At 39.1% G+C, this 27,041-nt stretch overlaps 1 protein-coding gene across 2 annotated transcripts in view; it reads right to left on the reverse strand.

The window, feature by feature from the left end:
• The window catches only part of NKAIN2 (sodium/potassium transporting ATPase interacting 2), a gene marked incomplete at both ends in the record, with an annotated part of 499,830 nt that extends 473,097 nt beyond the window's left edge, over positions 1-26,733 (reverse strand). For both annotated transcript variants that reach the window (XM_079550098.1, XM_079550097.1), the window contains one exon: positions 26,680-26,733. In XM_079550098.1, coding sequence (XP_079406224.1) covers positions 26,680-26,733 — 54 coding nt within the window. The remainder of the gene's footprint in view (positions 1-26,679) is intronic.
• Positions 26,734-27,041: the final 308 nt, after the last annotated feature.

Genomic DNA, 27,041 nt, shown 5'->3' on the forward strand with positions numbered 1-27,041 from the left:
GTTCTGCTCTGTGGTCCTCCCACCCTTAGGAGCAATAGCAGTCAGGCCCAATTTAGCTCTGAGCACTTACGTTCAACAGTAAAAATCAGGTACTTTAAACACAGATGTATGACAGCTGACAGCAGCAAAGCTGCAGAAAATGCAAGTTACCATAAAAGTACAGCCAATTCCTTGCTAGATTTTCACATATTGCCATTAATATTCAGTGCAATTTATGAGAAATAGTACTTGAAGAGTAGGAAAATAGATCCTCAAAGGAATGGTAATCCCCCGGGCTAGAAACTCAGCTAGTTACAATCCATGAGCTCCAAGATTTGATCCCTTATCAAATCTGTCTGTCTAAAAAGTACCTATCTTTTAGATAGAAACTCATCAACAGACTTGTTCTTTGAATGCTTTCTGATTGTTACCCTAAGGCTCATTCTATGCTCAATTCTGTATTTTTAACTTCTTAATTCAATACATCCTGTGCCACCCATTGCTTTCTTTTTTATCGCTGCTGAAAGAGAAAAAAAGCTTGAATTAGTCATAGGCCTTTAGTTAAGAGTAAATTTCTACCCTTTTTTATCATAACTGACTCTTGATGAAAACTACAAAGATGTAGTTCTCAACTTACTTCCTAAGCTACAAAATGGTTTTTAACTTCTATAAACAACAGACCCATAATCAGAACTTGTGAACTCCACGAGAACAAACTTCTGGAGTTGCAAATTATCATTATACACTCTTATCGCAGTATAATACTACTTTCATTTCCAATGCACATCATATCTTTGAATAAATTGCATAGATTATATCCAGAACATTGTTGCTTTTCCTACTACTGTGATATGGGAATGGGAAAATCACTTTGTGGCTAGTATTTTTACAGGGAAACACAGCTATTTCATGCATCCTATCCAAAGAAAAATTTGTTTTAAATTCCAGAAATGTTTTATCAAATAGTTAAAGTATGGCAAATATACTTTGTTTTAAACATCTGAGCAGATCTGTGGCGACAAACCTCAGTGAAATTACCTCCTAGTGTATTTCAGGTTATTAATTTAAAATTGAGCGGTGGCTACTACTGTACATGGGGTCCCCATCCTTTTAAAATCATTTCCTAACATCTACGAGTGTACGTAGGTACAGAGGTACTGGAAAGTCAAAGAAATAAGGACTTTAAAATTTTTAATTTTAGAATATGCAGAATGTATTACAGTGTATCAGTTGATACCATAATAACTTGCTTGTGTCCTTGAAACCTTTGCAATCCCCAGCTGCTCTCAGTTACAAGCAAAGCATGCCCGCTAATCACATCCACCTGCACCAGGCACTGTACCTACTCTGTTCCCACCTCCCTTTCCTGCCATGCTAGGGGCCCTTACTCTGCTCTCTCTTTCCCCTGCAACTTGTTTGCTCCTCCTCCCCTCTTTCCTTTCCTTCCTACCTGAGTAGTCCTTCAAAGGCTGAATGATATTTAATTATGCTGGGAACACTGAGAGGGAGAGCACTGCCCAGAGGGGCTGACAGAAAACCATCATCACACTTAATGCCAGGCCTTGTTTTATTCAGCTGTTAAACTTAGCAATTAATTATACAGTAAATAAAGACCATTTCCACAGGGAGTTGAAGTGCAGTTCTGACGATCTTTCTGGCAACTATACATCCTAGATCTGGGACAATCACATTACGACAAATTCTGTGATTAATGAATTCATGGCATTCAGATACCATGACAGCTGCAGTACTGCCTGTGGCCATCACTCTGTAATTCTGTAGCTGCTTAAACCCCTATCTCCTTGTGGGAACAGTGTCTAGAGATGTTGTGCTTGTTCATGAAATTTTTGGCTCAGGATCTTCTTTGCCTAGAGCCCAAACCAATCATTTCAACAGTGACACTTGAGTACTGCCGCATGGCTACCATGCTGCCATGTTAGTGTCACATGGGAGGTCAGGGCTGTTCTGAAGGCTGCTGTGGTGCACCCCTAAGGACCAGGTAACTGCTTCATCATCCAACCTTAATGATGTCTGTATCAGTGAAGAGCCAGAGACACAGGGACCCCACAGAAGACATCTCACCATCACCCCCCACTGCAGATATGTCCACTGTGACGTCCCTCAACCTCAGCAGCATTAGAGCGTGTCCTCTCTGAGATTCAGAGAGCTGCAGAAAGGAGGACAAAGACTTGCTATGTCTGTCATCCCAGTACATTCAAAAAGTTTGTTGGTCTGACTGCCAGTATTTTACAAATCCAGTGTTCTTCCTGTCTTTCTTAATGCAACACATTTTGTTTTGTTTTTCATCAATGAGGGATAAAACAAACCATCTTCTCTGATAAGAGATATGATAAAATACATGGAGGTATTTTCATTTTTAGAAGGAATGAAGCATTCTTCCAGAAGTCGTTATCCAAGCCAATATATTGAAAATTACATCATGATTTTATTAATCACACTTCCAGGATAATCAGCAGAGGAACTACCAAAATACATTACCAGCTTTTTCCAATTTTGAATTTGATTTATTTGGAAAGTGGCAAAGGAATCTTAATTTTGAAATGTAGGACTGGAAGATTGCCTAATCGCTTGTAAAACTAGATGAAAACAAATGCCAGCAACTAGATTTTTGTCCACATGTTAATCACGCTACTCAAATCACGCTTGGCCCAGCCAGCATGGGTTCATGAAAGGCAGGTCGTGTTTGACCAACCTCATCTCCTTCTACGACTGGGTGACCAAACTGGTAGATGAGGGAAAGGCAGTTGATGTAGTCTACCTAGACTTCAGCAAAGCCTTTGACATGGTCTCACACAGTATCCTTCTGCGGAAACTGGCTGCCCATGGCTTGGACAGTTTTACCCTCCTTTGGATAAGGAACTGGCTGGAGGGCCATGCTCAACGGGTGGTGGTCAATGGAGTGAAGTCCAGCTGGAGACCTGTTACAAGTGGTGTCCCCCAGGGGTCGGTACTGGGGCCCATCCTGTTTAATGTCTTCATTGACGACTTAGATGAAGGGATTGAGTGTACCCTGAGTAAGTTTGCAGATGACACCAAGTTGGGAGGTTGTGTTGATCTGCCTGAGGACAGGGAGGCCCTGCAGAGGGATCTAGATAAGCTGGATCGCTGGGCTGAGATGAATGGGATGAGGTTTAACAAGGCCAAGTGTCGGGTTCTGCACTTTGGCCACAACCACCCCATGCAGCAATACAGGCTTGGGAATGAGTGGTTGGATGATTGTGAAGAGGAAAGGGACCTGGGGGTGTTGGTTGATGCTCGGCTGAACATGAGCCGACAGTGTGCCCAGGTGGTCAAGAGGGCCAACGGCATCCTGGCCTGCATTGGAAATAGCGTGGCCAGCAGGAGCAGGGAGGTGATCATCCCCTGTACTCAGCACTGGTGAGGCCGCACCTCGAGTATTGTGTTCAGTTTTGGGCCCCTCACTACAAGAAAGACATTGAGGCCCTGGAGCGTGTCCAGAGAAGGGCAACGAAACTGGTGAGGGGTCTGGAGCACAAGTCTTATGAGGAGTGGCTGAGGGAGCTGGGATTGTTCAATCTGGAGAAGAGGAGGCTCAGGGGAGACCTCATTGCACTCTACAACTTCCTGAAGGGAGGTTGTGGTGCAAAAGGGTCTGGCCTCTTCTCCCAGGCAAATAGTAGGACCCGAGGAAATGGCAAGAAGTTATACCAGAGGAGGTTTAGGTTGGATATTAGGAGAAACTTTTTCTCTCAAAGGGTGGTCAGGCACTGGAATGGCCTGCCCAGGGAGGTGGTGGAGTCGCCGTCCCTGGCAGTATTCAAGAGGCGCCTGGATGAGGAGCTACGAGAGATGGTTTAGTAGCTTGTGGCACTGATAGGAATGGGAGGGTGGTTGGACTGGATGATCTTGCAGGTCGTTTCCAACCTTGTGATTCTGTGATTCAAAGTTTCATAGCTTAAGTTCACATGTATGCTTTGTATTTCAAAGAACCATGCTATACATCAAATAGAATCACATGCCAGAGACTATAACGACACATCAGAGATGATGCTTCCTGCCTCCTTATCATCATTTATCTCAATGATCAAGTTTTTTTTCATTTCTTAAAACATTACCACGTTAAATATCATGCAGCTAGCATTTTCTATTCTAAGAGTATTGACTCATGACGAAAGGTTGGTCATCTGATGTGGTTTCTGCTCCACTGGCCGTGCCTTTCTTACATCCATTGGCTGACTAACTAGAGAGGACATCAGATCTTACTAGCAACAGTACCAGGACTCTTGCTCACCAAATACAGTTACACATTGATGGTCAGGATCTGCATCAAGCATGTCTCTGACATGTATGAACAATATCCAGAACAGCTGACAGATGAGAGCAGTAAATGTCTCACCAACTCACTTGAATCCACTTGTATGTTGTCATTTCATATTTTTCCTGTGTTTTTTTTACTGACTTACAGTTATGCCAAACAATACCATACAAAGGAAAAATGAGCCCGATTCCCACAAAGCAAATCAAAGAAGTAGGAAGGAAACAGGAAGCAAGATGAAAAATGAAGGATGGGTGAAAAAGAAAGATGGAGGCCCAAGAAGAATGGGAAGGATCACGGTAGGAGGGAATGCAAAAAGTAGGAACTGTTAGACAAGTATTTTGAGGTTTCTGAAATAGGGATGAGATTATGTGGTACAGAAAGAGTAAATTGCTTCTCATTTCTTACACAGGAATGGAGCACTTTGCCTCTATATTTTAAGAGGGCCCATTTAGGAAAGTAACTGAATAAAGAGTAGGTGGGTTGCAAAGATACAGCAGATGGGATGCGGACAAACCTGGCACAGTGGTGGGAAGGGAAAAATGACACCCTGTGCAGTACAGAGATGAAGGAGGGAGATGTATGGAGCAATACAAGGCAGTATCCATGGTCTAGATGCTGTAGGTCTCCTGATGCTACAGGAGACACTGGCATTGAGGTCCAAAACCTTCCAGAGTGCTAGCAATACATAAAACAGCATTCCAGTCCCTGGAAATGCTGAAATCTGAGGAAATGGAAATCATAATGAATAAGAAAGCCTACACAGGAGGTGGAAGCTTTTCTCCCATTCTCCATTCCAAAGTTTCAATTAGATCCTGTGTTCATAACAAATATTATAGGGTCAGTAACAGCAGATAATATGACAGCCAGAAGATTGAACATAGCATGTAATTGATGGTAAGATCATACTACTTTGAGTAAGATATGTGGAGATGAGATATCTTGACAAAAGGTTTCCCAACTGCTTGCTGAGAGCAGATAGTGGTAAAGACTCTAGAATCAAGTTCCAGGTTCTTGAGCAAGCATCTCTCAGCATTGGAAGGGCACCTCTGCATGAAGCACAATCAAAGGGGCAGTACACCTTTCACATCTCTATGCTGTTCTGCTGTGAGCAGACAGCTGTGAAAACCATCCTCAAAGCATGCTGCAGACACTAGACTCTAATAATGACTGACACAAAGGAGGACAAGCAAACTACAGAGCTATCAGTGACACTGCAAACTGATCTAGCAGCCAGCAGGGTTCAAAATGGAGAAATTTACTGTGTTTCATTGTTTGTGCATTTGAGTGTATATGTCTAGCAAGTGCTTTATTAACAGAAAAAAAAATCAAAAATTTTGATTAAAATACTTGGAGAAAAATGTCAAAAGGCAGTCTCTGCAGATTTGATCTTCTAGCCTTATGAAAAAACATTCAGGAATGCATTAGGATATATTCTTCAATCACACAATCACACAGCTCCCTTAACACAAATTTAAAAAGTGATAAAATTTAAAGATAGGTGGAAAAAAAAAAAGAAAAAAAAAAAAAACCAAACATGTTAAGAAAAACTAAGAGCAGAAAATCAGACATAATTCAGACAGAATTCAAGACTACTGCTTCAGAACTGTTAATCTTGTATCCTAATGTATCAAAAGCTGTGGCTACTTCTAGAAGTCAGAATTTTGTCATAGAAAAAAAAAAAGCCAATAACAAAGAATCTTAGCATCTTTAGAGGAAATGAACTGAAACAGCAGAACCCCACTTTAGATTGTACAGCAATCCATCAACACTCGAGTCCTCAACAACACTTACACAGTAGAGAAGCAAGGATGTGCACAGACAGCATAAGGAGCTACAAAAAAATTAAAAGGACATCTAACCTCAACAGTTGTCCAGGGTATAAATCTCTGTAGGGGCAGGGCCAAGAATCCTACTTCTTTCAGCAATAAAGCATAATTTATATGTAAATTTTTACTGAATTCAATTTCTATTTAAAAAGCAAATATTTTAAGAATAGTATATAATCATTTGGTAAGAATATCTAAGTAGTATTTAAAATATAATGGCAATTGAAAAGAATATAGTATTAAACAGTTATAACTATTACAGTATGTGCTAAATTTTCTTATGCAAAGTCAAAGAAGAAAAGAAAAACTGAAAATGTTTGAAGTTAAACATACATGTTATTAGGTGAAGGAAAATAAAGTAAGAGTATACAAATGTAAAAGGTGTCAGAGTGTTTGTGAACAGCAGAAAACTCAAATTTTCCTGACAGACCGTAATGGATTACACTCCAGAAGTCAGTAGAAACATTACATATACAGTAGTAAAACAAAGCCACTTTGTTAGTAATAACAAAAGATCCTTCAACAGAATTCCAAAATGAACAGGTACAGAGATCTGTTCACTGGAAGGTCACTAGTTAAAATCCACATCACCATCTCAACTCAATTTTTAATAACAAACTTCTATCTCAGCACTCATATTCACTGGCAGCAAAATATGTTCCTTCATTTACTTTTTTTCCAAATGTTTAAAAGCAGAGCTTTAATATGTTATTGTTTGCCATAAATCTTTCATATTCTATTCTGCAAAAGAGACAACATAAATGGCAAAGTAACCAGATACTCTTGCTTTCCTTCCAGTTCTTGAAGGAACTTTTAGGACTGAGAAGGTGATTCCCTACAGCCAGCTAAGGAAACCATGCCAATGACAATTTCCAGTATGCATTCCTCTGAGATACCAGAAAGTTTGTAGCCACTGACAAATTACTTAAATTTGCAGCGTATCTTAACAGCCCTGTCAGCTTTGACAGATAACAATCTATGTTAGCTGATATTTTTGTATGGAGAACACAGATGTAGTATTACTTCAGACTTGCCATACCACTGAATTAAGAAGTATGTCCCCGGACATCAACAATATTTCATATTCTTTTTCATCATTAGACCAAATGATAACCACAATCTACATTTTTTGTCGTAATATCAAATGCAGTTATTCACAAAGTCAGTGTGAACTGAGTTTAACTGGTACTTGATAAACAGAGGGAAAACATGCTTTACATACAACAAAAAGAATTTCTTATTGGTTCCCCAAAGAGACAAAAATGTATATACAAGTAAATAATCATATTAGGATAATTTTAAAGATTTTAAAATAGCATTTGATATCATGCATATAACTGCCCATCTGTTCTATAGAATACATTTGACATAACATTTAATCACCTCGTATAGAAAAGGAAGTCAGATTATTTTTTTTAACTTTATTTTATAAGATTTTATGGGAAAAACAAGAAAAAATACATAAGTAGTCAGGAAACTGATTTTTACCTTTCTGACAATATTTACAACTGCAATTTCAGGTGAGAAAAAAAAAGTGAAAGCTAGAAGGCATTATGTTTAGAAGTAACCAAATCTGAGAAAGATCCATGATAGAACTTCATATTGCCCCAGAAAAGGAGCATTTTAACCTTTACAAACATCACACTTCATCAACTGATGAATATTTATGCATATAATAAATTATATAGTTATAATAGTGTCCAGTTTTGCAGCCCCCAATGCAAGAAAGAAATACAGCTGTTTGAGCAGAACCAGAGGAGGGCCACAGAGATGATCAGAGAGCTGGAACACATCCCCTGTGACGACAGACTGAGAGAGCTGGAGCTCTTTAGACTGGAGAAGAGGAAGGTCTGGGGGGGGGACCTTATAGAGGCCTTCCAGTACCTGAAGGGGGCCTACAGGAAACCTGAGGAGGGACTTTTTATAAGGACTTTTTATAAGGGAATGTAGCAGAAGGACAAGGGGAAATGCTTTAAACTGGAAGAGAGATACTAGGAAGAAATTTTTTACTGTGAGAGTGGTGAGACACTGGAACAGGTTGCCCAGAGAGGTTGTAAATGCCCCCTCCCTGGAAGCATTCAAGGCCAGGCTGGATGGGGCTATGAGCAAGATGGTGAAGGAGGTATCCTGCCTATAGCAGGGGGTGGAACTAGATGGTCTTAAAGTTCCCTTCCAACCCAAACCATTCTATGACTCCATGATTCTAAATATAAATAAGACAGAAAAAAAGGAAAGACAACATTAGATAAAGTACAGCAAGCAGAACATTTCCAATGAATCATATTTTTTACTGCTGAAAAACTGAAGCAAGACAGCAAAGCCACTACATTAATGTTTTTGCCAGTGAAAAAAAAAACATAATTGTGGCTACTAATAATTTCCCTGAATCACTTGGCAGATACACAGGTTACATGGACAATTACTCTGGCAATTACAAGAGTTCCCATAAGTTAAGACTTTCAACATTTTATATTTAAATTTTAACAGATCTAAGTGACTGAAAACAGGGTCAGCTTTCAAAAACCTTAGTCTTAATTCCATGAACTGAGAACTGGTCCACTGAAAACACACTTACCTGAACTGAAAAGTGCTGAAAACACAAAAAAAGTAAATGACTTTCAGAAACCTAGAAAGAAACTCATCCATCTAACTGTACGAGAACTGTATTTATGAAGACCGTAGATCATAAAGAAATAGATTATACTGTGAGGATTTTTGTTGTTGTTGTTGTTTGGTGCTTTTTTCCTAGTCTGGCAGATGGCAGTAAGCTCATAGCAACACTAATCAGATGGATATGCAATAAATAAACCAAAACATCCTCTTTTTTTCCCATAGATTCAAACGATGACACAGCCAAAGAAAAGAACAGATGAGAAAAAGAGCTCAGTTCCGCCCATGGGATGCCAGGGACGTAAAACACAGGCCAATGATGTGCAGAAATTCCATTGTGTGCTAAACATGATTCAGGGAGATTGAAAAGAGCATGTTGGAAAGATGACCAAAAAAATTCCAATTCAAACAGAGTATCTTCAGTGGCTCTGGAAATTGCTTGAAGGAGAAGTTCAGAGAAATAAAAAAGGCATACAGAGAAATTAAAAAGATATACTCAAAGGTGAAAGACTGCAATTTGGTGTGTAGTGCCAGTGTTCTGCTCACAGCCCTCGGTCAGTAGTCCTGCTTCTGAGGGGCTTGGCCTCAGGCTGCACAGGGCACTGAATTGGAAGAGGATTGGAGATGAGAGAATGAGCAAGAAAGAACAATGTTATGAGCATTTTCATACAGCCCAGATTCAGTTTTATCTAGTCTTACTAGTAGGCACAGAGAACTCCAAGTATGCTCAGTTCTTCTTATTGTTGAGACTGGCTTTAAATCAGAATTTGACCACTAAATAGTAGGAGAAAGAAAGCTTTAAAAAAATCACTTTGCAAGGCTTTTTTAGATAACTGCTAAAGATGATATAAACAACATTTTAGAGTGCAAGCAAAAGAAATAAAAGTTACATTTGATCATTCCTGCTTCTTCTGAAAAAGCAACCTAGTACTGTATTAAAGTAGCATTCAGAAGGAATTTTCTTGAGAGTTTTCTTAATGCTTTTAGTAAACATTTTTTCACAAATAAATATTGTTTCATAAAAAGGCATTTATCTTGGGGTCTGGATCAAGTTTGTTGGTAACAGCAATAAGTCAAAATTCAGTTACCTAGACCTTTATCAAACTTTGAACTTGATCACTAAATAAGAAATTAAAATCAATTCTGGAATGGAAAATGTCAAGGTTTAAAGCTTCATGTCTGATACCATGACTCTGGACAAGTCACAGAGGTTACTTTTACTTGACTCAGTATCATATAAAACAAATTCCAAACAAATAACAGAAAAGGCATAGGTGATCCAAGGAGTTATAACATTTCTGTATATAACTCCTTCTTTTCACATATAGGGACTTTGGGTCTTTTCTTCCTTTCTTTCTCCCATTCTTGACTCAGCCTGAAAAAGAAGCAGACAGATGTTCCCACTGATCCTCTCATGTCCTCTAGGAAAGGCAGAGAAACGAAAATTTCAACTCCCAACTACTAAAGACGGCAACATACAAATGTTCATTCTTGTGTGCACAATCCAACAAGTCGCCTGTTATGTGACTTGCTGTGCGTAGGAGGCACTACAGCTACCATCACTCCTCCCCAGACATGCTGCAACAGAAAGGACAGAACCTCCCATAGCACCAAAGGAACACTCTTTGTGCCTGACTCCAGCACAGGCTGTAAGTGCAGATCCTAGCCCTACACGTGCGCTGAAGGTAGGCATAGGGTGTACATCTAAACCCAGACCCTCACTCCACTTCAGTCTGCCCTATTCATCTCATTCTTTGCAGAGAAACTCATAAATTCTTCTGTTAGGACCTGAGGCAGGTCTGCAAGGCCTATTTAAGTAGCTTCACTACATTTACTGCTTTTCAGTATACCAAGTAGCTGAAGCATAAAAAGAATGCTGCCTTCAGGCCTCATTAGAAGTTAAGACAAGCTGGAAAAATATAGATGAGCATACTAAGGGAAAATCATTTAGCTCAGTAAGCTACTAAACATATCAATATCACATCCAGCTTCAGAGGATTTTAGTAAATACTTAAATATTGAGCATAGTTTTTGTGTGATAATTGGTGAAGCTAATGATAAATACATTTTTAAGAGAGAACTAAAATCAAATAAGGACAAGACAGAGTTAAAATCTGGTATCTGTATGTATTAACAAAATGAAAATAACACTTTTTATACACATCCAGAAAAACACAGGCCCCGATGGGATGCACCCATAAGTGCTGAGGGAACTAGGAGAAGTGACTGCCATACTGCTCTCTATTGTCTTTGAAAGGCCATGGAGAATGGGAGAGGTACTTGAGGACTGGAAGAAAGCCAGTTTCACTGATTTTCCAAGAGGGCAAGAAGGAGGATCTGGGAAACTACAAGTGAGTCATCCTCACCTCCATCCCTGGAAAGGTAATGGAGCAGATTACTCTGGATGTCAGCTGATGATCTGGATGTCATCAAGAGCTGACAGCTTCAAAAGGAGGTTATCAGGAACAGTCAAGGTGAGTTCACCAAGGGGAAGTTCCATATAAATGAGAGGAAAACAACTTTACTATGAGGGTGACAGAGAACTGGAACAAGCTGCCAAGAGAAGTTGTAGTGTCTCCTTTCTAGATATATTCAAGACGTGCTTGGACACTTTTCTTTGCAATCTATTCTAGGGAACCTGCTTTAGCAGGAAGTTGGACTAGGTGATCTCTCCCAACACCTACGATTTTGTGGTTTTGTATTATAAAATATGCACTATCAGGTTACTCGAGTAAGTGTATTTTTATGTTATTTACAAAACAAACTTGCAGTGCACCTACTTGCTGTTGGCACATATAAGCTAGAAGTATTTTTTCCATGTGCACTGTTCAAATGGCACAGCTGATTTCTCTCTTAGGTGACTGAGTCACAGGTGAATGGAATGGATAGCAACAAGGGGTATTTCTTCACCAATGGACACATTGCACAGACCTCTCAGCTCCACAGGGACTTCAGTGCCTCTCAATAGTGGTCACAACCAACCAGTTCCCAAGTGAGCCAGCTTCATCAGTGATCCATCTTGTATACTCACCTTTGGAGCTCACATCAGCTCTGAAAAGGACTTCTCTATGTCTTCTCTATGACTTCTCTATGTCTTCTCTATGACTTCTCTATGTCTTCAGGGTCCTAGCAGGGTCCTTTGCCTTCTACCCCCAGTTTAATTTTTCTTTTTCTCTTCTCTCCTTTTGTCTTTCTCCCAGATTAGCAAGTTAGCATCGGTAACAATAGTAGAAAGTGGCAGCATGAATGACCTTTTCCTATTTAATTCAGTGACATAAATATGAAACATTTATCATTTACTTGGCTTATAGGACTGCTAAAGACAAATTCACCTGTGACACATGCACGAAGATAAATTCTTATCTGTTTCTAATACACTTCCATTAATATCAGATCTATCATCCATTCTCCTGAAGTCCTGAGTACCACCCATGCAGTGTAGGAGAATATGATTCTATTCAACTCACCAGGATTCTATTTTAAAACTCACAGGACATACATTCAGAGCTATGACTTCACTCAGGCATATCTGCTTAAACTGCTGTCTCCTTTCTCACAACACTGTGCTGAAAATGGACATGAAACCCACTGCTTATACTTAACAATGTTTGACTTAAGCCTCTGCCTGTGCCTAAGCTACATCTGCTAACATCATCTCCACGAAGCCCAGTTTACCATTTCAAGCTACAGAGGTATATGAGCTTTCCTGTTAAAGTCCCCAGACTCCAAGACATATTGTGTACCATCATGCGTGCACTTCAACACACCTGCAATAGCTGACATATAACTGCTTCAGATCTGAATTCGATGCCAAATATAACATCTTTACACAGCTTTGAGACATACTATTTTTTTCCTGTGTATATTTATTTGTCTGTAAAACACACTCACCCATTTCCTGGGTATGGATAAATATATTAAACTAAATGCTTCAGACTGGCATGGACTATGAATCCCTGAAAAACAATCATTCATTTTGACCTTTTCGATTTCAGAGCAGCATAGAAAATAAATTGGTCTGGGGAAAAAAACACACCTCTGTGAAAGTAAATTCCCAAAATTCACTATCAGTCCTGCCTCTGATGGGACTCTGTCTCCTTTCATTTTCCTCTCCCCATTTCTTTATCCTCACATCTCACAATGGTTCTGTTACTATGTCAAAACTCAGTTCATATTTCTTAGATACACTTCTTGAAATGATTAAGCCTTGCTATTATCCTATTCACTTATGTAAACAGATTTTCTTACACGAAAGACTCTTTTCCACAGCACAGGCAGCATTTCTTGGAAGTTTCTCTGCACCTTTTTCTCCTGTTTTGGAGCAACAGACATGATATTTTCCCTACATTTTTAACCTGTTACTTACTGGGAAAAAAAAGATAAACCAGTAAAATGTAGGCAGATTTGTTTGGCTAGACATTGCCTTGTAACCAAGTAGATCATTAACTACAACCAAGAAGATTCATTAAGACTCAATGAGATATGAAAGAATCAGAAGGAGTGATTATGTCTGGAAATATACACTGTTCATTAGAAGCTATCTAGGAGGAAATTGTTGCTGCTTATGTCACTTAGTTTATGGCTGTATAAATTATATTCCTTATGGCAGCAGATCAAGGCAAGATAATACAACAAATATCAAATAAGCAACGGTTCTAGCTACCTTTTGTTAGTATCAAGGCATTTAATGGAAGTAATACAAGTAGGACCCAAAGTGGTGAAAAGATATAAGCAGTGACAAAAAGAGGGTATGAAAAAAAACTGCTTTTGCATTCTCCATTAGTGCCTGTAGAGCTCTTAGAAAAACAGAGAGTCGATCACCATTATGAGAGTAAATAGTCCTTATAAGGATGAATTTTATTAACTCTATTCTACAACTTTACTGTTTATAATTAAATTCATTTTTATACATAAGCAAGCCTGAAGAAACTACCTCTTTTTTCCTGTTTGTTTTTGTCCACATACCGTGCAGACTCATAAGCAAATGCAGTCAGTTAACAACTCTGGTTATAGTATAGTGTGTTTGTATGTGTCCACATGTGTGTAAATGTATGTGGAAGAGACAGGGCAGAACTGTGTGATGAGAGGAGTAAAAAAAAAAAAAAAAAAAAAAAAAAGTTTAGTCAATAATCTACTGTATGCTTAGCACAGAGTGCTACACCAGTGTACACCAGTGAGCACAGGGGAAGTCAGTGTGCAGGCTTTCTGAGTACTTGAAATCTAGGCACCAAATCTAGGACCTGATGTTCTTTATCAGGTTGGTAGAGATGTTGATTCTTTCAAAGAATAATTCAGAGCACCTAAGTTTGCTAAATACTAGTAATAGGGTAGTGAATTCACCCCTTGGGGCACATGCCTGCCTACATCACCTTGATAGGCAGCCTCAACACCAAGGTACCTGGTGTGAATTCCTCTCAGGTATTTGCACAAATTGGGAAGTATAGCAGCAAAAAAGGAAAGAGGTACATAAAATGATGCAGATCTCCAATATTACGCACTAGAAACATTTACTTTAAGATTATACTAGCTGGCTAATGAAAGAGCTTGTGTTACTTTTGGAATCACAAGGAGACTGTAAAGTAGCTGTAACAAGAAAGAGGTTATAAAGGATAATAACAATATAATATTTTGCAAACACGAGCATTCTTCTTAAAAGGACTTTATAGATGCACATCTTCCTTGACTGATTATTCCCCTTTCCAAGGCCAACTTCTTTATAGTAGCACTACTCATGGCAAGGGTTATCCATTAAAATCAGTGTTGTGTAAAGTATTCTTCCTTGTGAAATTAGCACATTAATGAAAACAAAACAAGAATTTTTCTCACACTCCAGGAATATTAAGTGAAATACAAGATTTTCTTACCCATTTTTAATAAAAAATGGGGATGTTCTAACTTTCGTGATACATTAATGTGGAGGCAAAGCGTGGAACAAAATATCTAGGTAGATCAATATTACAAAATGAACTACAATCAGAAATATTTATGCAAATTCGTAAAACTGCTTTCCAGCTCACTTTCAGCCCATATTGAGACAATTATTAATCAACATAGTGTCAAGAATAACAGTTCTTCAGATTTTTTCCTTTGTCCCACACCATAAACTAAGACATTACCAATTTCAATTGAAGTAAATAAATAGTCTTTACTTTTTGACCTTTAAAAAAATATTCACTAAGCACATTTTATCTTTATCAAATTTGATCTTCTAAAGGGATTCAGGTAACTGCATTAGCATATTGACCTTATACAAGCTCCAGTATTGCTACCATGTAAATCATAACATTAGTAGAAAAGAATAGTTACCTGTCACATAAACATTTGGGTCAGGATTGAACTCTATATAAGAGACAGCACAAAATCACACCACTCTAGGAAAGATCTGCATAATTAGGAAGGCAGAATTTGCAGAGACCACATCATTCATCAGGAAAGGTTCTTCATGAATGCAAGTTGACACTTTACATGCAAATGTTCCTGGAAGATTACCCAACCCTTCCCTCAGCAAAATCCTCTCAATAAATTTCCCCATCTTCAAAATAATCCAATTCCTGTTGGATTATGTGGGTGAGAAACTGATGTATTTCACTATGAACTCATTCAATACTGAAAAACTGGGGATGTGGCCAACTTGGTAGACATCGATATGTTGGGGTAAGAATGATGCCACTATTCAAAGCTTGCATGGATACTACACATGCGCACCCTTCCTCAAACCCAAGACACAGCTGGGCGCTACCAACATCAGGAGGGAGATGTTCACGAGATCAGACAAAATCTTATCCAAAAGGTGACTATGGGATACCAAGATTGGAATCAAATTTTCCTGAAGTCTGGAAAGATGAAAATACTGTTTGCATCTCCCATACATTCCAATTGTGGCAGACATACCTCCAAAGTGTCTCAGACCAGCCTATTCTCAAGTACTTTTCTGGCACTTGGGATTGTCTGTTCTCATTTTTACAGAGATCTAAAATACCTCAGAACATTAAAAACAACTTTCCCCTAAGTTCACCTGTCCTGCTATTCTCCAAATATCTCCTTTCATCATCCTACCTGTCCAGTCACGGGGGCAAATGAATTCCTCTACCCTCCAAACCACTATTATTGAATGTATCAATGCTTGCATAGAGTATCAGGGCAACTAAGATCTTCAGTGCAATCATTCTTTGGAGACCTCAAACAAAAAGGTAATAAGGAACTCTTTAATGTAAATCCCGATTTCCTTAATTCATATAAAAACATACCAGTAGTGTGTCAAAAGCCAGCTATTATTAAATGCTATAATCATAAAATGAAATGTCAGATATTAACTGTTCAATCCATTAATCACTGTAGTTTTGTATAGCTGTTTTGCTTTAAATTAGTTAGGAAACCATTTGGAATAGATGTTCTGTTTTCAGAATAATGTTTGTTCACCTTTCAAGAAAAGTCAGGGTTTGTTTACACCCAGAAGCCCAATTAGTTACCCCAAATACTGCAGAGCTTTAAATTCATTCAAGCTCTGAAAAACAAACCTAAAGCAGGAACAAAAGAAAAACCTACACAGAGCTGGACACATTTACATTCACTAAGCAGGTCTGAGCTGCACTCTGCAGATTTGAACTTAAAGAAGTACTTGAGGATGTGCACATCCAACTCAACAGACAAAACAGAAAGAGCTGGTTCTTGAAAATACATTCTTGTTGGGCCAACAAACCTTGCTGTTCATTGGAAATACTTTTTCCTGGTTTAGTTTACATTAGCTCCTAACTGCATTTTTGTGGCACTGTGCCACTTCTACATTCCTCTTTCACTCAGATTGGCCCAGTTCTCGCAGAAGCAACAGCAGCTGAAGCACCATTACACTATATAAGGGGCTTTGGAGCAGTCTGCTGGTCACCCATTTTTAATCCTGCTGTAACAAAAGTGATATTGAGGAGTTACTGTAAAATGCTTACAACCTGGAAATATCCCTCAGGCACCAAAATTTCTCAAAGCTGCACAAGGTTGACAGGGACCTGAGGACCTGACCTCCTTGGGAAGGCTCTCAGTGTGATCTGAGACACTCAGATGTTGATACCTTTCTCACACTCCCATTACAAGGGCCAATTAAAGATTGCTGGGAGTTCAAAGCAACCTTACAGGTACTGCACTTTTAACAAGCATGTGAATAATCCAAGATTCATCACTGCTTCATTCCTGTTTTACACCTGCACTAATTAACTGAAACCCCGAGTGCTCCAGCAGCCCACTTCGGTGCAGCACAGAGGGTTACATTCATAACTTCCATTATCATTGGGGGCAGTTACGTACATGTGCTGGGCAGAAAGCAGCAGCTGTCCTCTAATAAGACGCTAGTCATGACAAATATAATACAGACATGGAACCCACATAATTGTCTTTGTAAGTACACAGCAAAGCAAAAATGATTGCAAATGCCAGAAGCCACAAAAACACATTCTCCCCATACTTTTTTTATTTCAATTTGCAAAGAGCAGCACATTTCTGCAGCAAATAGAGCTTACTAAACCAGCTGCCTTTTGTTATTGTCCTTATGCTTATCTGTGATATTATACAACAGATACCATTTTATCGGTGTCCATAAATAACTTTTATTATGCATCTCAAAAAGCACAGTTTAGCACTATGCAGAACAGACACCATCTTTTCCAGCAGTTGAGCCCAGCAACTTTCTTCCGTTTCTGCCATTATGACCCTACCTCTCAGTGATGGCTTTCATTAAAAAAAAAAAAAATAAATTATTAGACAGCAGTCTCAGTAAATATTCTGAGAAGCTGCCAGGATCAGAAAAAGGCATTGCTTGCTGTATTGATGAATGTTATGTCCAGTTCCAGTTTGTTGTAGTTTTCCCTCTGCGAGTACCAAATTTACTGCCAGCTCCACACTCAGGAAAGCGAGTCTGATAAAATTCATGACAATGAACTCTGTTTTCAGGATGCTCTGAAGCCCATGTCTTATGTTAACACTACCAGTGCCATCATCTGGCTTGTCACCAGCTGCTGTTACTGCCTGTGACCATTACTAATGTCATAAAAGCTAGCAAGCCTAAAGAGCATGAGATATGAATGGCTTTAAAAATTAAAATAAAAAAGGGAAATATCAACTTCATAGCTAATGGAAAAAAAAATCTATATTTTAAATTCTTTTTTCAGACAAGCCTCATTCTTTTGCATTCCTTTAGCTGCTGATGTTTTCATTTATTTATTTATTTATTCTGCTGTCATCTGCTCTACGAATTTGAACAGTGATGTAATGACATATGACTGCCTGGTATTCAGTGGTACTCACAGGACCTTTGTCATTGGTGGCTCAAGTGCACAATGAGCACTATCTTCAGTTTCATGTATTTGTGGCTTTGTGAATGCAAACGGTTTTTTTCTCCTTTTGTTTCTGCTTTGTAATAGAACAGCCTGCCACAGAGACTGGGGCCAGAGAATAATGGAAAATGCTGGGCCATTGTAGACCATAGCAAAAATCTGCAAACTTTACATTTTGTTTAATTATTGAAGAATGACTTTTCAAAGATCCATGCATTGTTCTAAAGAGACATCCATCTTCCTTTCCTCACAAAAGCTTTTTATCTTCAAATGAGAAATAATATACTTGTCGGTGGTCAATTTGTAGTCTCTTATGAAGAAGTTTAAAGGAATTTTTAATTAGTAAATTCACCCATGCTATGAGTCATCTGGAAGGAATTACATTAGTTCTTAAAACAGTGAAGTTTTCTTACATAAATGTTAATCAGCACCTTGATTGACTTGAGATCCTCTGTCTCCCAATGTTGTGTTGCTCTGTAAACCATTTCCCTTCACTACATGGGATCACTCAAGAGAGACAGTAAATGTTACACAAGGTGAACAGGGTAGCACTCTGACCTCCGTTACAGACCTCTAGCATGACTTCCATTCATGTAGAAGAAAAGTTATGCATCACAGAATCACATAAAGGTCACCCATGTTTATTCTGACAATATTCTAAATAACAGGTCTGCAGACTGCCTTTGCTTCCTCAACACAAAGACATTGCCAAAGAAGAGTAGACTGTGCAGTGAAGTAAACAAAGGTGTGTGAAGGAGAGATGCAATCATTACGTTACTGACTGGGCAGCAACTCAAAGATCTGTATACAGCCAACAGAAAGAGGCAGCCACCTTCAGAAACTGGTCCATAGCCTACACATTACGTGCTTAAAAGAGAAAAGCACAAATCTCTCTCCTGCTATCTGCAAATGGCCCTTCATTTTTGCATTCTGAAAGGTGATGTGACATATGACTGGCAGTATCATTTCAACATTTCTTTCAGAAATAACTGAATTAACTTCATATGCTGCCTTCTGTATAAAACTCTACTAATGAGATTTCTTTTATAAGAAAAGAAGGGTGAGTCAATCTGTTATGGTATGAATGTAGGATACGATAGACTTTTCCTATTCTCATTCATGAAACTGGTAAATCGCCAGTTCTGTGTAACTGGTGACTTGCCAGTAGAAATGCCATCTAAAATCCTAACTGAGGAAAAAAAAAAAAAAAAAAAAAAAGGGGGAAAAAAAGTGGAAAGTGGCGTTAGAAGCCATTGCTGCAAACAGCATTGAGAAATCTGAGATTTGTTTATGTCATATACTGGGTATTTTTACTGATTTTAGCAATCAGTAGTATAATCAGTACTTCTTATGTATGTTACATCATTATTTAGGCAGCAGAAAAGCAAGTTTGTGTATGACAAGTAAATCTGAGCCTCAGATGAAAGAAATTTTCAAAGTAATCAGTTATAAGTAAACATTTAAGTGAAGTTAATAAAGCCCTAAACTGATAAACATTTCTCATAAGTTATGTATGAATTAAAATCAAGTTTTTATTAAAAATACATAAGTATGATCTGTGGTGAATAGAACTATTAGCTATGCGTATTTACTTTTTAGTGAACACAGATATCAGTAACTTTTCCTCTAAATGTCATTTCCATTAGAGGGTCATACAGTGATATAAAGCTGAAACTACTCTCACATGCCATCCAGTTGGTACACGTACATCTGTGCAGAGGGGATAAAATAACAAATTGTGAAATCTCTGCTTGTCACGGGGGCAAGAAAGTGTCCTTTCAGCTATTGTGTTCATTCTACTTATCAATTCCTAGCACTCAACAGCCTCCCTCTTTCACTCACTGTAATATAAATATATCTACACACACACATATATAAAAGAAAGAGGAGATTTATCTGGATGACAATAAAATATTTGATGCTTTAAAATTATTGTGTTTTCAGCATATTTTTTTATGATCACATCTTATTTACAGTGGTCCCTGGCTTCCTTGTTCCTGTAGAAAGCCTGCAGAAAATTATCTAATAATCAAAGTGAGCATAAGTTAGTTTAATCAGTTTGATTTTAGCATCAGTGAGTGGTTACAGAAGAATGAAAAGCGGTGTCTTGTTTATATGTTTTCAAGAGGATCTTAATAGAAGTGCGCCGAACAGCCGACATTACTGTGGTGAAACCAGGCTCCTTCATTTCCTTCTATACTCAAAGGAAACAAATGGCTTTCCAAAGCAGCACTTCTCAATATGGAGATGATGTACAGTCTTCACCCTAAATTTGTCAGATCATATATACCCTTGTCCCAGTACAAATACAAAAATACCCATTATTGTCATTCTTCTCTAAATGTCACTTAAAGAAATACACGTAAAATAGATGATAAGAACTGTCTACAGGATGCATGGAGGGCCTCATCTGATGGACCAAGACATTGAGAAGACTACCAAGATGATTTCTTCTTTTCAGGAACTAAGCCATTCACATCATCAAGCACATGTTGGTTTTTTTGTTGTTTTTGTTGGGGGGTTTTTTTGGTTTTTTGGGTGTTTTTTTTTTTGTTTTTTTTGTTTTTGTTTTTGGTTTTTTTTGCTTTCAACAATTCTGCTATGGAACATATTTCTTTCCGTTGACTACCAAGCGATAGATTTCTCTCCACTGTCTACAGAATGACTATGGAGTTTATTATTCTTTAAAAATTGCTTACTTAGTGCTTCTTGCAAAGAAACTAAAAAGCAAAACAAAAATCCTTCCTGCTGCTCATCATTCAAGCTGCTAGCTCAAGTCTGTCAAAACGAAATTAATTCCTGCTGCCAAAGACTTGCCTCATGGCTATACAAGAACAGTAACTTAGCTAGATATTCTAGGTTCCTATATCCAGGTAGTCTATTCGCCTCTTCTCAATCTATTTAAGCCTTTCCATCCCACCCATCATTGCAGTATCTGAATGCTGAGTCTGCTCACTGAACTCTAAAGTAGTTCAGTGTTGAGAAGCAGTGAATTAGATTTGCTGTTCAGCTGCTTTGAATCTCTTACCTCTGTAACTTAAAACAAGAAACTCTATTTTTCTTGAAGTGCATGATTGCTTATTCACAATTATTATTACTCATTCACATTTATATGAAAAAAAAACCATACTGTACATTTCATACTGAAAGTCAATCCACTAAAACTGAATGATGTAATGGATTGCAACCTTTGACATCCACTTTCTGTATATGTCACCACTTTTGACCTCAAGTTACTAGAAATAAAAAGCTTGGTTATGAATCTTTGGTATTTATCTCAAAAACAAAACAGGAAAATATTGTTTACTTTTCTACCAAGGTCTTGCTTAAACCAAAAAAGGTTGCTACATATTCTTTTCATAGCAACAAGAGATGTTCACTCACTGAATTCATGAGCAATTCCCTCTTTTATATATTCCCAGCAACACCTCAAAATCAGCATCTTAGTATTACAGCTTTCAAACCTACACCTGCTGAAAATCTGCTATTCATAAGATTGTTTCCTTTTCACTGCTAGTACGATCACTATGTTTTCAATGTTTTACAATGAAACTAAGACTTTCTCTTCCTTTCCTATCAAAATTGAAACAAAGCAAGCAACGGAATTTTAAAGAAGGCACAGACAGTAGTCATTGACAGCCACAATTTCAAAGGCAGGCAGGGACTTAAAAGTAAGTACTTTTTAAGTGTTGTCTCCAAAATGGAGACAACAATTCTTTCTACACTCTTTCTAGATTGATAAACCTCCAGATCTACAGGCTAAGAGGAATAACATAATCACTTTCCCTTCCACTTGTGAAGCTCATTTCTTTAATTTCCCTGGTGCCAGCAGAAAATGTAGGAACATGTACATGTCATCACAATTTTCTACTGCAGACCCTTTTCTTCTAAAGCTGCTATTGAAAACCATTGGCAACAGCAACAATGAAACACAATTAAAAAAACAAGCACACAGAAAAAGAAACACAACACTCCCTGAAACTCAGCAATTGGAAGCAAACACCAAAATTTTTCCCACTGTAAAAATAAAAATTAAAAAAAAAATCAAAAAACTCTACATGCTAGTTAAGTTCTTTGATGTGCATTTGGAAAGTACTCTAGTGATAAGCAAGGTTTAAGAGTCTATATTAAAAAGAGATGTTAATTACATAAAACTACAAAACTGTAGAGCAGCTAATGCTAGAGAATCTCTGCTATGAATGTGTTTACTTTGCTTTCTGAGGGACCCTGGCTCTAATCTGCCAAATCTCACTCCCTGAAGGTTCAGAGATAATTCAATCTGCAAACTGTTGAAATGTGAGTTTTAACATCCAAGCAAGACTATTCGTAGTATAAAGTAGTAGCAAGCATTGTAGGTAGGTTTGTGAAACAGATGAGAACCTTGCAAGATCACCATTTTTGAAGACTTTTACCTTGGTTTCAAACACTCAGATTATAAACAAACTAAAGCCGATGACGCCGGGAGGAAAAAACAAAACAAAACAAAACAAAAAAAAAAAACAAAAAAAACCCCACCAAAACAGTAAGTAAATATTTTGCCCATGACTGAAAAAAAAAAAGAACACAGATATTTGCTGCTCATTTTTGAAACATGATGAAAGCAGATCAAGTGTGCCCTCATGTGCAACAAGGTAACTAAATATGTGGTTATGGATACTGGTACCACAGGAAAGTATAGAAATCACTTCATATGATACAGTTTTTGAAATAAAGTACTTGAATACACTCTTAATTGATATTATTCATTCGTGAAAAAGTACAAAACAAGTACATTTCCATGCAACTTGTTAGACTTTTGATCATTTTTTCTTAGCTCTAAGCAAAACTAAAGACTGGGGCAATCAAACTTGGGGCCTTCATCGTTCTGCTTAGCTACTATACATCTCAGATGGTGACTTCTGGAAGAGGTCACCCAGGGGCAATCTGGTAAGGTGTCAGGTGAGATTATATCCCAAACATGGGCTGTTGGTGAGGAAAAGGAGACTTCAACCTTTGTAAATCTTTGCCTGTAGAAAGCACCCATTTTCAGAATTTGGGGAAATTGTGCCTGTTGTAGTACATGCTCCTTCAGAGCATACGATTAAATCCCTCACAATCATCAGCTGAGCCTTGATATGTATGCAGCTTGGTTACAAATTTCATCGGCTGTAATGCTTAGCTTCTATATCTGAACTGAGTTACAATTTACTTTAATAATAATAATAATAATAATAATAATAATAATAATAAAAAACCTTGCTTGATGGATAGAAACAATAAGATAATGATTCATGAAGATTTTCCAAAGTTTCCTTTGGAAATATTGCCCTTTATCACCATTCCACTTGGAAAGAGAGCTTCTAAGCTGAGAAAATGCAGTACTTTGCCTTTTTTGCTACTGCTCCATGTTTTCGAAAGCAGCCACAGAAGACACTAGGAGTTTCTGACTGGCTTCCATGGGGCTCTTGAAGCTTTTAAGAAAGCACCAAATCAACAATAATCATGGCAGGTTCACCTTTGCTGTTCTTGCCAATAAGAAGTCTGACAAACAGATATTAGTGTTACTGATTTAAGCTATTAATACAAAGAGAGAAACCCAAAAATAAAGAGATATAAAGGACAAAATGAAACAGCAAAGGATTCTCTCAGTGCAACCAGGATGGCTGACACAACAACAAAAAGCAGCAGAGCCCCTATGTCCAGGGTTCCCTTCAGAAGGACAAAGGATAAGAGAGACCAAGATTAACATATTTTAAAACTGAAAAGATACTTTGAGATCATTAACATTGTGTACAGAAAGAAATGCCTTGTTCCCAACATCAGCAAAATTAGCTGTTACTTGCTGTTAATTCTTCTCATTGGCTTGAAATACATAGGAAAATGAGCTGTCGTAGGTTGTTTTCCATAGTACAAATGAGTGCACAAATAGGAAGGTATATGTATGTTAATAAGCAGGGGAGCAATGATCAGTATGCCCTTGAGAGAAGAAACATTCCTCAAGCTTTCCGATAATCAGATTGTAGAGTATGTCGCATCAGCTAGGAGCACATAAAATGCATTTACGAAAATAATTTTGCTTGTGCAGGGACTCCCCTAAGTTGATGAAGCTCTACTTCTGAACCAGGATTTGAAACAATCTTTTTTTGCGCATTCATGGACATCTGCATCCTCTGTGAATATGATATGCAACAATGTCTCCAATGAGCTGCAGTATCCCTCAATACTACTTCTTGTTACTACAAAGACCAGTCACACCACAACACGTCCTAGCACTGCAGAAATGGAAGAATACCTTTTCACAAAAACAAACAAACAAACAAAAAAATTAAATTAAAAAAAAAAAAAACCACCTTTTTTTCCCCCTCAAATAAAGGTATATTTTCTGCTTTGGATGATCATTTAAAAATTGAAATCCATGTATTAGTAATAAAAAGATTTCCTGTTAGAAGTTCTAGGTTGCTTTTTGGGTTTTTTTTGTTTTTTGGGTTTTTTTTAAGTATCCTTATCACTATAGAAGTGCTCATCACCCAGATGACATCTTCATCCTTTGTTTTACATTAGTATTAACATGGCTGCTAATTCCAGGGTGAACCTTAGCAGCATTTCTCCTTCAAGCAGACTTTGCCTAAAAAGAAGTGATAAATGATCAACCAACCTCAGGCCTACGTGTAAGAGTTAAACCTCCTTAACTTAAAACCTGAGATCTGATGGTTTATGGTAATATACCATCAAGAATACAACAAGTGCAAAGAGGTATTTTTTTTCCCCCCAAGTAAATGATTATTCTTGCTTTGGACCTTTTCAAATGCCATGACAGAGGCCAGATGTGACTCAGAGATGTGTGTTGCTGCTAGCATGTTCTTTTTGCACCCAGGAAACCTTCCCAGGTTTGTTTTCAGTTCATGAAAACATCTTTGCATTAGAAGTTTGCTCAAGCTACTCAGAAGACAATCCTAACTCCAGCTATATATATATGACACTGCAGCTCACGATCACTTATAAAAAGCTTACAATAATGCTAGAGTTCTACATCAGCTTACCTGCTTGTCCACCTGCTGGTATATTCCTGTGGGGCATTTCTGTTTACGTCTTCACCACTGTTTTTTATGTATTTTTATCACCGTGAGTTAGCAAATACGTTTGCCTTCACAGGCTCCCAAAACAATAACATTTGAACATCTTAGCACATTCCACCTTTGTCATAATCTCCTGGCTGTTGACTGCATTTCAAACACAGCCTTTTAGCCACACAAGGCACTATTTAAGCCATTTTTGTTCTCTTTGCAGAAAACATGAAAAGTATGCTTCTAAAACTTAAATGGCTTTAAAGAACTTCAGTGATTAATTTTATGTTTCTAAATTGCTGGAAAAGGTTACATTCCTGCCATTCTACTTGAGATTCACTACTTCTATTTAAGATTCATTTTTTAGACAGTGTGCATGAATAAATCACATCTGATAAGATCCATCTAGTTACAAAGAATCAGACAACTTAGGTGGAGAACAGAACCTAGAAATAAAATGCTTTCTGGAACACAAAGGGATTAAGGGCCGATTACAGCCAGTAGGAAGATCACAGGCATTTTGGGTTTCTGATCTGCTAACACCTTGTCCTTTTTTGCACTCATTTTGGTCCCTGAAACCCATCGGGTTTTCTCTTCTGTAGTTCTCTTAGCACCTGTCTGCAGGAGAAGGATTGGTGACAATGACGGTTGCTATTGAGACCGACCAACACTCCTCAGCTCTACTATTCAGTACGAAGCGGATGAATGGGGTAATGCAAATTATTTCCTTTCTGCAATAAGGTTAACTGCTTAACAGAAGTGCTGTCTGTACCAGTGCTGCCAGTACATCCACACTAAAGGTCTCAAGAAAAGAAGGAATGCTCTTTAGCCATGTGTCACAGCCTCCAAATCCATAGGAATGCCATACATCATGTACCAGAGTGGATGATACTAATCCAGGTACATGTTACTAGAAGAGACATTCCGGCAGTTCATTAACTTTAAACGCAGTCACTTTGAAAGTGCTACAGTACCACTGCATGTCGTGTGCACACCTTGGAAGCGGGTTTATTTTTAGGCAGTTTCTTTGTTATTGTATTTCAGCGCTCACTTTTCAAACTCAGTCTAGTTTCGCCTGGCAGCAGCACAAATACTGCCACATGTCCCCTGTATATGTGAGTATAAAGATATAATCTGCTCCGTTCCGTAACAGCCTAACGATAAAGTGTTAGCACGCACCGCTAAGTCCGAAAGACACAAAAATACACATCTGCAGAAGAGCTCAGACAGAACAACTTCCCACGCACACACCTCTACGGCACACTGCCCGCCAGCCACGCACCACGCGTGACATGGCCCCGGCCACGCAGTGCATAAGACCGAGCGCGGGGCGGCAGAGCGGGCACCAAGTTGAGATCAGGCTGCCACAAATGCCCGACTTTATTAACTCCGCCGCGCGCCCGCCCAGCTCGAGCCGCGCCGAACTACCTGTAACGCAGCCCCATCTCCTACCCGCCCGCCCGCCTCTCCCCGCGCCGACCCCAGGACGCGGGCAGTGCCCCCGGACACCGCTCCGGGCACAGGGGAGCCGCCCAACCGCCCCGCCACCTCCCACCCACCATTCCTCCCTCCTTCCGCGGGCCGCCCCCGCCGCCACTCACCAGCTGCGCGCCGCACACCGCCACCAGCGTGCACCGGCCGCTGCAATAGCCCATGGCTCCCGGCACCCCGCGCCGCCGTCCCGCGCCGCGCCCACTCAGGCGGCGGGAGAGCACCGCCCGGCCGCCGCCCGGCTCCCGCCTGCCGTCGGCGTGCCCCGGCCCGGGACCCGCATGGGGGCGCGCCCGCCGCCCGCCCGCCCTCAGCCGCGGCCGCAGCGCCCACCGCCTCGGCGGCCGCCGGCAGCGGGGCCGGCCGCCCCCGCGGAGGGCGGCAGCGCCGGGGGGAGGGCGGCGGCAGGTGCCTGCAGGAGCAGCCGCGCTCTGCCGCTCAGCCCCAGAGGCATCTGGGCTTCAAAGTTTGC

This window comes from Tetrao urogallus, assembly GCF_951394365.1.
Source record: "Tetrao urogallus genome assembly, chromosome: 2".
NCBI lineage: Eukaryota > Metazoa > Chordata > Aves > Galliformes > Phasianidae > Tetrao > Tetrao urogallus.